The sequence below is a fragment of the Nilaparvata lugens genome, unplaced genomic scaffold (assembly GCF_014356525.2).
Source record: "Nilaparvata lugens isolate BPH unplaced genomic scaffold, ASM1435652v1 scaffold801_1_2, whole genome shotgun sequence".
Taxonomy (NCBI): Eukaryota; Metazoa; Arthropoda; class Insecta; order Hemiptera; family Delphacidae; genus Nilaparvata; species Nilaparvata lugens.
In genome coordinates, this window is record NW_024093767.1 from 1 (window position 1) to 14,146 (window position 14,146).

General features: G+C 36.3%; 1 protein-coding gene across 1 annotated transcript; it reads right to left on the reverse strand.

Moving 5' to 3' along the window:
• Window positions 1–8,390: 8,390 nt before the first annotated feature.
• Window positions 8,391–10,881, reverse strand: LOC120349043 (peroxisomal acyl-coenzyme A oxidase 3-like; the record flags this gene model as incomplete). Its single annotated transcript, XM_039418988.1, is given in 2 exon segments — window positions 8,391–8,545; window positions 10,591–10,881. Coding segments are annotated over 2 exon segments (405 nt in total), but the record flags the coding sequence as incomplete, so codon positions are not given.
• Between the last annotated feature and the right edge of the window lie 3,265 nt (window positions 10,882–14,146).

Genomic DNA, 14,146 nt, shown 5'->3' on the forward strand with positions numbered 1-14,146 from the left:
ACATAGGTCAGACACTGAAGAACAAAAATAGAGGGAAATGTCAGTATTTCTAATTCTTTGAAGCTCTCTTTGCATTGAGCACGTTTTGGCAGACCACAAATAAGCCTAATTGCCTTTCTTTGAATACGAAATAGTTTTGAGCTATATGCCTTTGACCCCCACAGTACAGCACCATAAGACAGGTGTGACTGAATGTGAGCAAAGTAAACTACCTTTAGAACATCAACACTGACACAAGTCCTTAACTTTCTTAATATAAATATTCCTCTATTAAGCTTTCCAGCGGTTTTATCAATGTGCCTGGACCAACTCAAACAGTTGTCCAGAGTGAATCCCAGAAATTTGGCTTCCTTTTCCGCATCTACCACCAGCAGTCTCCTATTATAAGTGAATCTCAAATCTTGAACCTTGTTGGAGTTCACGCACAGCAAGTTTGAGTTGCACCACCTCTCAATTGACTGAGTCACATCTTGTGCAGCAGCATTCAGGGAAGCCTCTGTTGGCGTGCTCAGAAACACACAAAGATCATCAGCAAAAAGATAACTCTTAGCTGGAGGGTCAACTATAGTTGGGAGGTCATTAATGTAGATTAGGAATAGTATTGGACCTAATATTGACCCCTGAGGAACCCCATGAGAGACAGGCAAGTACTGAGATTCTGATCCATTGAATGCAACTTTCTGAAAACGATTGCTGAGATATGATTCAATCATCCTTATGGATCTGGACTGAAACCCATAGAATAAGAGTTTATCTAGTAGGAGTTTGTGAGAAACCGTGTCAAAAGCTTTCGACAAATCAAATAACTTAGCCTGAGTGAAGCACTTATTCTCTAAGGAGTCCAAGCAATCCTTATAGAGATCCTCAGCAGCTCTAATTGTGTTTCTCCCCACTCTGTACCCAAACTGAGAGTTACTAAAAAGACCATTAATCTCAAAATAGTTTACTATTTGCATATTCAAAACACTTTCAAGAACTTTGGACACAGTGGTGGTTATATTTATCGGCCTGAAGTTATTTAAGTCGGATTTGCAACCTTTTTTATGGACAGGTAAGACTTTACTCAATTTTAAAGTCTGTGGAAAAACACCATCAATAATTGAACTATTCACTAAATTTATCAAAGGATCTATAATATAATCACAACCCATTTTCAGCATTTTTGGACTTATATCATATACATCTGTGCTATTGCTGGCTTTCATTTTCCCAAGAACACGAATAACATCGTCTTTTTCAATCAATTCAAATTCAAACTTAGAAGAGGGTTTACAGTAACCAGAATTTAAAAAATCAATTGGACTACTTGTTGAATTCCTACTTTCAACCTCAGCAACAACTTTACTAATATTTTTTATGAAGAATTCATTGAACTGGTCTGAACTTAATGGACTATTGTTTTTCACCAACAATGATTTACTAGACTGTTTTTTAATTACATCCCAGATTGCCTTGCTTTTGTTCTTTGATTCAGAAATTATCTTGTCATTCTTATTTCTTCTGATAGTCTCTAGTTTGTCCCTAAACTCTTTTTTGTTTCTCTTATATTGTATTTTTATGTCATTATTACCAGTAGCAAGGTAAGCGCTGTACAACAGATCACAGGTGTTCTTTATAGCGAGCAGTTCTAGATTGTAAACCTTACTGGGTTTGGGAGCAGTTGATTTAATTTTAAGTATTTTCAATGGAAAAGCTGTATCTACTATTTTTTTCAATGTATCTAGAAAGAATGACGTTTTCAATTCTAAATTATTCTCTACATACAAACTAGTCCAATTCATTTCAAATAAAATATTTTGGAAAACTGAAATGTTATTATCGTTTATGTGCCGTATTGTCTTCGTTTCATTAATATTTCCTCTCGTCTTTTTAGAGGAGAGAGTATTCCTGATAACTAGACCCCAATGGTCAGAAAACCATGTTCTCACAACTTCACATGTAAATGAATTCTCAGGAATCGTAGTTACAATGTTATCAATACATGTCCCTCCATTTAATGCACTGGGCCTAGTTATACTATTGAAACCCACCCTGAGACCAAATGAAACTAGAAGCTCTTTTAACCCTTTAATATTATTATCATCACTCATGAAATCATAATTGAAGTCTGCACATAAAATAAGTCTGTCAGTGTATTTGAAGGCATTTTCCAATACCCCACTTAGTCTTTCCAAGAATATTTCTAAATTATTGTTGTCAGTGTTTGATCTGTACAGGGATAGGACTATAATATTTGTTTCCAATAACTGCACAGCTGTCACTTCCAATACCATTTCTACTGATAACTTGTTTATACTTTCAATTTTTTTGTATTTTAGACCATTCCTTACATATATAAGACACCCACCATGCTTCCTGTTACCCCTACAGTAGTCATTACCAACAACATACCCATCAATGCCAAAGAATTCCACCTCACTAGGCTCCAGCCAAGTCTCAACAATACAGGCGACATCGACATTGAGTTTTCCAAGATAATACTCTACCGAGTCCAACTTGTTCCTGATGCATTGGACATTCCAGTGAAAGACTGTCATTTCTTTCTTTTCATAACTATTGTTTTTATCTGAGGAGAGTCTAGAATCAATAAAATTATCCACTATATTTACATAATCTAAACATGTATCTCTATGTTTTTTGTTGCCTCTAAAAAAGATCGAGGTCTTGTAATGACTGGTATTTCCATGCTTGGAGATGGAGGCCCAGCCACAACCAAACAAGAGTCACTATCGAAAGATTCAACCGCAGGAAGGACAATAGAAGGAGGATTGCCAGCCGAGACAGGAGAAACAGTCCGCTCTCTTCCACCACGCACCCGAGCACCCACCAATAATTCCAACAAATCACCTGCAATTCGTTTTTTTCCATGTATATTCAGGTGTAACCCATGTCCAGTATGAAATCGTGCCTGATAGTTCCATACGTTAATCATACTAAGAGAAAACTCATGTGAAATCGACTGAACGACACCATTAAAAAACTCTATACATTTGTTGGTGTGTGCTCCCGCCTTCAGATCATACCTGTATGGGATTGTCGATAGAATCAACTCCACCTCTCCCTTCAAATCACCAATCACTTTGCGGAGTTTTGTCACACAATTAAAAATATCACCCTCAGCAGAGGATTCATCAAAGCTATTTGTTCCCCCTATAAGAACAATTGTGTCATTCTTTTTTATCTCACCTTGCTTGAAAGACGATACAATGCCATCCAAAATAATATTAATTGGTGTGCTAGATGCAATAAACGATTTGAACTTTAAACCAGATAATGAATTATTCCTATCCAACAGCTCCCTCAAGCCTCTCACATGGCTGTCTCCCCACAGCCAAACATTGCGACAATTGTCAACAGGAACTTTGAAAGACGTATTCCTCATAGGAGCAATACTTTTTACCTTTTGTGCATTGAAAACAGAACTCATCATGGAGCATGAATGAAGAAAACCCTTCAGCACCACCCTAGCTCTCTCGACATTGGTTTCCATATCCAACAGTAAGCGTCCATTTTCCTTCAACTCAGACTGCAATTTGGAAATTCTATTAAGAAATTGTTTTTTTTCGCTGTACATCCCCTCATTCTGACAACACTAACAGCATGGCAATCGGTATTTTGATTGATATTGTTTGATTCAATCATACTCTCATCCACTATCTCCGTTTGAACTCCAAATTCCCTAACCTCTGCTCTATCATTGAGTTCCATGATCAACTTGTCATTCATGATAGAACGGTCTAAAGCCGCATTTCGCTGTACCAATAAACGAGAATTCTCCTCCAACAAAAGCTGATTCTCAATCGTTAGCTTTTCAACAAGATGATAACATCTTACACAGACTTCTTGAGAAACAGATTCATCCATCCTATCGTTGTTGATACTTTCTACAGCCTCTTGACCGCTCAATAATCCCGCCGCATCATATAGCTCAGCCTCTTTGACCTGAGAAATAGGGGTAGAAGACTTTGACGCAGAATCACGAACTGAAATAATAACACTATTATTTTCTGAAAGCAGTGACGCATCATCACAGACCAAATCCTCATAAGTGGAATCATTGTTGGTCTGGGACACATCATCACAAGGGGGAGAATGAATGTGAGAACTGGACTGACTCATATCTACAATTTTTCTAATTTTACTATCAGTTTTAATAGTAGCTTTGCAGTCCTTTGTAAGACAGCGCCAATGTATATTTCCTAATGAATTAACATTTGTTTTTCGGTAAGAAAAACTTTTAAAGGTCAGTTTAGGATTTCCTCTGTTAGTTTTTCCAACAATAAAGTCAGCCATTCCTTCCTCTATCTAGAGTCAATAGTAGATTAATTAAATAATACCTGATTGAAACTATAGACCTTATGGAAATACAATAATAGACTGGCTTCTCCACACATCTGTATAATCACTTGTCAGCTGAATTGTGATGAATAATTCTATAGTCTGATTTTTACTCTAATATTGGCGTATGAAAGAGGCTCCTTTTTCCTTTTATATTATCCTTGAAATGCAAAATTTCCATAAACCTTGTATATACGTCGACGCGTAATTAAAAAAGGAGCATTACCTGTCAAATTTCATGAAAACCTATTACCGCGTTTCGCCGTAAATGCCCAACATATAAACATTTAAACATTAAGAGAAATGCCAAACCGTCGACTTGAATCTTAGACCTCACTTCGCTCGGCCAATTACTGTACTATCAAAAACATTCTATGAAACTGAAAATCTAAAATATATTCATTATTAAATCTTTCTTGAGCTTTATTGATTGATTGATTGTTTATCACAAATGACAATGTATTGCCAGGTCTTGCAAGACCCATTGCATACTAGCACTACATTATAATGGAAAAAATGAACAATATATATTCAGAGCAGAAAATAAATATGTAGATGAGAGTACATAACTTTTAGAAACAAAGAGTAGAATCTATTTGTTTACAGAATAGAAATGAGGAATACACATGAAATTCTATCAATACAAAGTAAATGAAATAACTCAAAATAAATTTTCTTAACAGATACACACACACACACACACACGCGCGCGCGCGCGCTCAAAGAAAACCCAACTCAAAAAAAAAATGAAATAAAATACTGTAGAGAGAAAAAAAAACAAAAAAAAACTACTCGTTGCCCTCCAAAAGTAATATGAAAAGTCTCATCTTGAAAACGCTTAGTGAAACAGAAAAAATGACATGTTCAGGAATAGCATTCCAAAGTCTTGCAGCAGTGACCACAAACGAAGAATTGTATCTTGCAGTGCGATGAATAGGAATCTGCAAGGTATACAAATGAGATCTCGTGTTGCGATCTGGATTGACATCAACAAGACGGATGAAATCATCTGCTAGATAAGTAGGGCCCTCCCTCATGACCAGAATTTTATATACTTGACAAAGAAGAAAATACTGTCTACGCTTATCCAATTTGAGCCAACCCAACTCCATGAAGAATGGAGTGATTCGCGAGAAACGCCTTGCATCAAATATGAACCTGACTGCATAGTTCAATGAGCGTTGGAGCCGACCATACAACTCATTTGTTATGTCGTTATAAGGGATGCAGCAATAATCAAAGAATGGCATTATCAAGGACATGACAAGGGTAGTGCGAACAGCTCTGGGCAGAAATCTTCTTTTCCTTTCAAGTTGATGCATTCCTCCAAAAACTTTATTACAAACATGAGTAACTTGTTCTCGCCAGCTCAATGAGCAATCAATTAATAAGCCAAGTACTCTGACACTGGAACAGTAAGGAATAATAGTATCATTTATGGTCACTGGAGGTGCACTAGTGACGTCCAATTGGTTCAACAGCCCAGGATGTCCAATGACAATACTTCGGGTTTTTGAAGGGTTAAGCGTCAACCTATGAGCAGAAGTCCACTCAACAAGCAATGCTATATCGTTGTTCACTTGATCAATGACATGTGTGAACTGCGATTTTTGAAAATGTGAATAAATTATCAGGTCGTCAGCAAATAGATGATAAGAGGTATTGTTGAGAATCATTGGAGCATTATTAATATAAATTGAAAATAGAAGAGGACCTAACACCGAGCCTTGTGGGACTCCTTGATTGATAATACGCCAAGAGGGGACGTCACCAGCTGTCCCCACCACAGCCTGAGATCGACCCACCAGGTAAGATTTGAACCATGCCAATGTGGAGAGAGAAAAATTGCATTGATTTTTCAACTTTCCCAACAGTATGAGATGATTCACATTATCGAAAGCTTTGCTGAAATCAAACTGTATCAAAAGAGTACCAGCAGTCAACTTCTTGTCCAGTGCAGCCCGAATATCATCAGTTATCTTAATCAAAGCAGTGCTTGTACTATGATGAGGTCTGAATCCAGATTGAAACTTGGCAAAGAAATTGAAACGAGACAGATATTCAACCACCTGCCTATGAACTATCTTCTCATGAGCTTTGGATATCGAACAGAGAATATTGATTGGGCGGAAATCATTGGGAGCTGATGCATTTTTAGTTTTAGGGATAGGTTTAATCAATGAACACTTCCATAAGTCAGGAAAAACACTTGACTGCAGAGAAAAGTTAAAGATGTGGGTGATTGTGGGAAGCAGAATGGGAAGTAGCTTTTTGTAGAAAAGAATTGGAATACCATCCACCCCTTTAGCGTTTTTATTTGCGTTGAGGATAATATGAGATACTTCTGCCGGGTAAACATATGAGAAAAAGAATGGTTCATCTGGAAGGACATGAAGAAACTGGTTGATTAATTGGTTTTGTGCTATCTCCTCATTATTAATAGGGGTAGTTGGGTTGATGGGTTCAACAAAATAATCATTTAATTCATCTAGTGGGAGATCAATGCTAATATTTTGCTTCTTATTCCGATGAGCACCCAGACGACGGACATTATCCCATAGAAAAGAAGTAGACTTATTACAATTGAATGTATTGTGGTAGAATCGTAATTTTGCATTACGTCATAAAGATTTAACTCTATTTCGCAATACTTTGAAACTGTTGAAATCAGCCTCACTATTAGACCTTTTGAACTTCCTTTTTGCCCTATCCCTTTCACGCCTTGCTTGTAGAATCTCCCTAGTAATCCATGGCACTGGTTTATGTTTAGTATGAGCAACATGGATTGGTGCATGCTTATCGAAAACATCCACAATCATTGATTAAATAGTGATACTTTATCATTTATATCATTTAAAAGACCAATTTGATGCCAAGGCATATCAATTGCCTCATTCAATACCCTTTCAATATCAAAGTTCCTGAAATTCCTGTATGTGAAATGTTCCCCAGCAGTTGATTGTACCGATAGGTCATAAATAACAAAAATCAAGTCGTGATGAGGAAAGCAAGGTGCAGGAAACTGACCATAATGAGAAACAAAATTAGGTTCACTAACAAGTACCAGATCCAAAAGTGTTTTAGAATTGGGAAGAAGATAAGTTGGAGTTGATGAATTTATAACCTTAAGATCCAAAGAGTTAATCAAAGTCATAAGTTGATTCTTTTCGAAGCCATCTTTCAATAAATCACAATTGAAATCACCAAGCAATATTATATGCTGATATAAGTGCATATAATTCAGTAAGGCATTCTCAAAAAGAGACAGCCTTCCCGCCTTAGGAGGACGATATACTACACCAATGAGAATCTTACAATCATCCGACGAGATCTCAATGAAGAGAAATTCTGGTGACTTGGAATAGGGTTGCGGAGAAGAATGCAACAGTTTCGGTGAAAGCAAAGATCGTATGTATACAGCGACATCCCCTTCACCCTTCCCTAGCCTATCATTACGGAATAATTTGTAATCAGACAATTCGAAGATTGAATCATGCAAAGAAGGCTTCAACCAAGACTCGCTAATACCAATTACATCAAAACTCAATGATAAAAACATTTCCTTGAAATCATCAAAGTGACCTGGAAGGGACTCAGCATTGATATGACACAGCCTTAATGAATTAGGATAATCGTTGAGTCTTCTTTGAATTTCACACACATCCATCGTTACAATCACACTCAATAATTATGTACAACAAACTTGCAAAATGATATTATACAAAATAAAATTAAAAAGATTCCTGATTCTATTCGAAGACAATCGCACAAATGTCATGAGGACTCAGTAACAATAAGGCTAAGAGCTAAGGGCTGAAGTAATCAATCAAGGCAAACAATCGCCAACAGCCTCCTCCTCCTTCTGTTAAAGCATGTTAAATTTTGATCATGATTAAATTCAACGAGAATTAATCGGAGAACCCTTCCTTGTGAAAAATCCTTCTCTGATTGGTTCTGGTGGCATTTAATCATGATTAAAATTTAACAGGCTTTTGTGCAACAGGACGAAGACTTGTTTCTCTATTAATGAATGATTGAATGAAACAGCTGACCTCAGCAAAGACGATGGCTAGCGTGTGCGCGGCAAAGACTTGTGTGAGGGAGCGGGCGGCCACTGAGTCATCCAACAGTCTCTCGTACTCGTCTCGTTTGGCCCGAGTCTCTCGCAGCAACCAACACAACAGCCACTCGTAGCATTCCAGCACAACTGCAACAGACCAACGAAAAAAAATATATAACACTTAATATAATCACAACTCAACATCAAAACACTAAAACAAAACACTAATTACAATTACAACTAAACATCGACTCAACAAACATCGACTTAAAGCACAACTGCAACAGACTAATAAAAAACAATGGATACAAAACTAAATACAATCACAACTCAACATTAAAACACTAATTACAATTACAACTCAAAATCGACTCAACAATAACACAACTGTACGAATCAACACAAACATTAAAGTGAGGTCCATGTTATAATGGCAGTTTTTTATTAACATTGGTGTTGCTATCCTTGTCTAGCATCCTTCATCCATCATCTTCTTATCACCCTTATATCATCTTTGAATCATCTTCCTATGAGGTACATGTTATAATAGCAGTATTTGATCAACATTGGTGTTGCTATCCTTGTCTATCATCCTTGTATAACCTTTGTATCATCTTCCACGTCCACGATATAATGGCAGTATTTGATTAACATTGGTGTTGATATCCATGTCTATCATTCAACAAAGCAGATAGCGCTATCCTACTAGTAGTTCTGTGAGCAGTAGACCTCGTGCAGTTATAAGCCACAATCTCCTCTTAAACAGTCTCTAATTTTTGAAGAAAATAATACAGGTTCAGCCTATTTTTTCCTTCAATGCCATAATTATGAATTATTATGATTGTAGTATTTTGTACAATAAAATAAAAAAATACTGCCCATCAGAGTAAATCCTGTCTGTATGTCGTGTCGGCGAGATATCGATGAGTAAACGGCTAATAGCTTTGGGGTTTTTGTATAAAAAATTCTAACATCAAAAGCTAATCTCCTTCAAGACATACTGGCAACAAGTCAGCCCTACAGTAACTATATACAGTAATTACTACAGTAATTATATAGTTACTGTAGTCAGCCCGAGTTGAAAGCAGAGAAAGGTCGAGAGAAAATACTATGCTACTTTCAGTTATTAATTGCATGCAATTAATAATCCACTCGACAGCTGATTTATGGTTAATAATTCTACAGTCTGATTAAGGTAATATTGTCGCTTGAAGGAAACTCTTTTTCCTTTTGTATTATCCCTAAAATGCAAAATTTCAAAAAAACCCTTTTATATGCGTCGACGCGGAGAGGAACATACCTGACAAATTACATAAAAATCTATTGCCGCGTTTCGCCGTAAATGCGGAACATAAATAAATATAAACATACAAACATTTAAACATAAAGAGAAATGCAAAACCGTTGACTTGAATCTTAGACCTCACTTCGCTAGGTCAATAAAAGCTCCACAAAGTTGCCAGATCTTTTTACAAAATGTAGATAATTAAATAAAATATTTAAACGTAACTTAATTGAAGAAAAAATTCATTGTTTAATAATTGAAAAATATTTTTTCTTGACGATTACAATATAATTGACTATTTTCAACAAGATTGAACAGTTAATATTACATCAGATATAATACCGGTGTCAGCCATCATCTATAGAAGGTAGTGGCAAGGCAGAGAAACGTCAACGCTATTCTCCTATCTTCCACCAATGCCATTATAACGTGAACCTCACTATAAACCGTAGATGCACGAATAACAACTAAAACTTAGCATTTTCAAATTGATCAGAAACAACTCACAAATGTGTTGACCCTGTTTTATGAATGAACAAAAGAATGGATATTTTCATTTATTTATTCATATATTTATTTATCTATCATTTACAATCAATTTAAGGACAAAGAAACAGACTACAGTCCAAAACTTATTTTCATTCCAATTTCATAAAATAAATTGTCCAAATAAAGGTTATGTGCGACTTCCCAATTCTTCACTAATTTCCACATTGAAACAAAACACAAACACTTGAAACAATTAATTTTGAATTTAGAAAGATTAAGATCCGAATTGATAACAAAATTCCTTCTACTTGACTCTCAAAACTGTAAAAAAAATATTAATTTGAAATTATAATTATTAATTTGATATGTTTTATGAATGAACAAATAATAGCTGTTAATGAATGAATGAGCAACTCACAACCAGGATTGCAAACATCGACGAGCGCCGCACCACTGAACCTTGTCTTGAGTTTGGCGTCAATCTGCGCCATGAACCGAATCGTGGAGGCGGGAAACTCATCGCTATGCGCATGCGCAGTGCTATCATCAGCAATCTGCTGCGCAGTGCTGGCAGATGTCATCTGCCTCAGCAGCCACTGCGATGTGGTTTGCAACAGCACATTGTTGTCGCCTTCATAGGTCACCTTTGCGTCGTGGTTACTGCGCATCTCACTCAGGCCAGCACCTGATTCAAGCGAAAAATAAAATTCTTACAAACCAATCGATCGTTTTGTTTTCATTCACAAACAAGAGAGAATAAGAAAAAACTTTGATCATAAACTTTCTCATTACTTTGGAATAATAGAATCATGAATAAGTGTATTTTCATAAGTTTCATTGTGATAGGATCAAAAATATTCTTAATTATTATGTTTGAACATACAAGAAAACTTTGGACTCCGTTTTCTCAAAACTGCAGTTTTGGACTTGAGTGCTTATGACATATGACCAAGGCATTGATGTTTCGATACAAAGTGTTAGGTTTTTAGCGTTAGTAAAGAGCTAGAGTGGAAAGCAAGACAAAACAGAGTACAAAAGTTTTGAAGGAGGATGAATGATACGTTGATATTGGAATGGATGAGAACTAGACTGGCTTGTGGCAGCCACTAAGGTTACATTTACCGATGGTTTTTGATTGACATGAGAACAGTACTCTGTAACAGCATTGAGATACAAAAAAGATGTGGATATACTAATAATTGAGTCAGCAGTGGTTTGCCTAGTTTAACAATCGATCTTCAACTAAAGCAAGGCAGTAAATTATTTTTTAGTACCTATATTCCTTGTCGCTTCTATTCAAATTCATCAGTTGGAAAAATAAAGATATCATCCAATACACTTGAATATTTTATCATAGTGAGGTCCACGTATAATAGCAGTGTTTGATAAGCGATGTTCCAGCTGAGTTTTAGTGTTTACAAGTTTGTGTTTCTTCAATAGTTCCAAATTTTCTTAAATAACTCAATATTATTTGTTACAAGTGGTAATTGAGTGGAATATTTCTAATCAATTAATTGATTCAAGTCTTCCAAATTCAAAATCTATAGTTTTCATGTTTATTTTGGACTAGAACTTTGTGAAAATTGTACACGTGAAATTCTAACCTCATCTTGGACTGTGTCACCTACAAATTTGGAAGAAAATAGCACAAGGACTACCTTATCATTTTATCTACCAATGTTATTACACTAGTCTCATTTGTATTGCAGATAAAATAAATGATAAAAATAATAAAGAAGCAATGGCATTGCTATCCTTGTCTTTCATTCATCAAAGCGGATAGTGCTATCTCTTTCTCGCTTTGCTCTGTTGCCAGATCCTCTTTTAACAATGTTGAATTAATAAATAATTAACAAAATATTTCATCTTGATAATGTAAATTCATTATGAAATTATTAAAAGTATAATTTATTGCTTAATATAATATACTTGATTATTTTAAACAAGAATGAATATTACATCAATAAACCTGTATCTGCAGAAGACATAGAAGGCATTGACAAGACAGAGGTTTGACAACGTTTTTCTCCCATCTTTCTTCACTGCCATTATAACGTGGACCTCATGGTGCATAACATATTTCAACTCATGAAAACCATTTTAAAATGTCATAGTACTCATGTACTATTTTTGGACTTATTTCTGGACTAAAACGTGGACTCAAATCAATTCAAGTGGATAGCATAACCTATAATTTTTATTCATTCATAACTCTACCTTCATTGTATTATCATTCATCCCATCATCATCACCTAGGCTTAAAATACTTCTAGAGAGTCGCCTTTGTAAAATAATAAATGTATTTTATTTGAAAATAGCTCTCATGAATTGAACCATTCCATGCACGAATAAAATATAAAATGGTAATGATATTTTTATTCATTTCAACTTATGAATTTGGATTGAAAAGGCAAAATATACTCAAGTGTAGGTACCTGCATTGTATAGGTTGGCAGGAAGTTGAAGATCAATATCATTACCTCTTCAATATAAGACTAAGGCTGGGCGTACACCGGTTAGTCAAGACAAGACAAGACATGATCAGACACGTTTAGTCACAATACTTCACATAGTTGCTTATGAAGACATTTTTAATTGCAATGACTAATCAGTGTGAGATGCGTCACAAGCAGCTATGTGAAGTTCTGTGACTAAACGTGTCTGATAATGTCTTGTATTGTCTTGACTAACTGGTGTGCGCCTAGTCTAAAGGTGCATACAGACTTTCGCTCTGCTCCGCAACCGAACGTCACTCCAGCAGAGCGATTGATGATCGACCGGGGAGCAACAGTGGTTCGAACGGGGAACGCGAGAAGATCTAACATCTTCCGTAACGTTCATGATGGGTGCGTGGGCGGAGCGACTGTGGTTCGATGGTGGTACGAGGGCGGTACGAGGGAGGAGCGTGCTCGGTGCTGGTTGGAAGCGCGAATATGTGTACGCAGCTTAGAGCACACACCAGTTAGACAAGACAAGACTAGTCACGTCTAGTCACAATACTTCACATAGTTGCTTATGAAGACATGTCTAATTGCAATGACTAATCGGTGTGTGTTGCTTCATAAGCAACTATGTGAAGTATTGTGACTAAACGTGACTAGTCTTGTCTTGTCTTGACTAACTGGTGTGTGCCCACCCTAATAGTCACATGGTTGCTAATGAGAGCCATGAGAATCAGGACATAAGTTACACATGTCCTGATATTACTTCATTTAAATGCAAACCAGACTTATTTCTGGACTAAAACGTGGACTCAAATCAATTGAAGTGGATAGCATAACCTATTATTTTTATTTATTCATAACTCCACCTTCATTGTATTATCATTCATCCCATCATCATCACCTAGGCTTAAAATACTTCTAGAGAGTCGCCTTTGTAAAATAATAAATGTATTTTATTTGAAAATAGCTCTCATGAATTGAACCATTCCATGCACGAATAAAATATAAAATGGTAATGATATTTTTATTCATTTCAACTTATGAATTTGGATTGAAAAGGCAAAATATACTCAAGTATAGGTACTGCATTGTATAGGTTGGCAGGAAGTTGAATATCAATATAATTACCTCTTCAATATAAAACTAAGGCTGGGCGTACACCGGTTAGTCAAGACAAGACAAGACATGATCAGACACGTTTAGTCACAATACTTCACATAGATGCTTATGAAGACATTTCTAATTGCAATGACTAATCAGTGTGAGATGCGTCACAAGCAGCTATGTGAAGTTCTGTGACTAAACGTGTCTGATAATGTCTTGTATTGTCTTGACTAACTGGTGTGCGCCTAGTCTAAAGGTGCATACAGACTTTCGCTCTGCTCCGCAACCGAACGTCACTCCAGCAGAGCGATTGATGATCGACCGGGGAGCAACAGTGGTTCGACCGGGGAACGCGAGAAGATCTAACATCTTCCGTAACGTTCATGATGGGTGCGTGGGCGGAGCGACTGTGGTTCGATGGTGGTA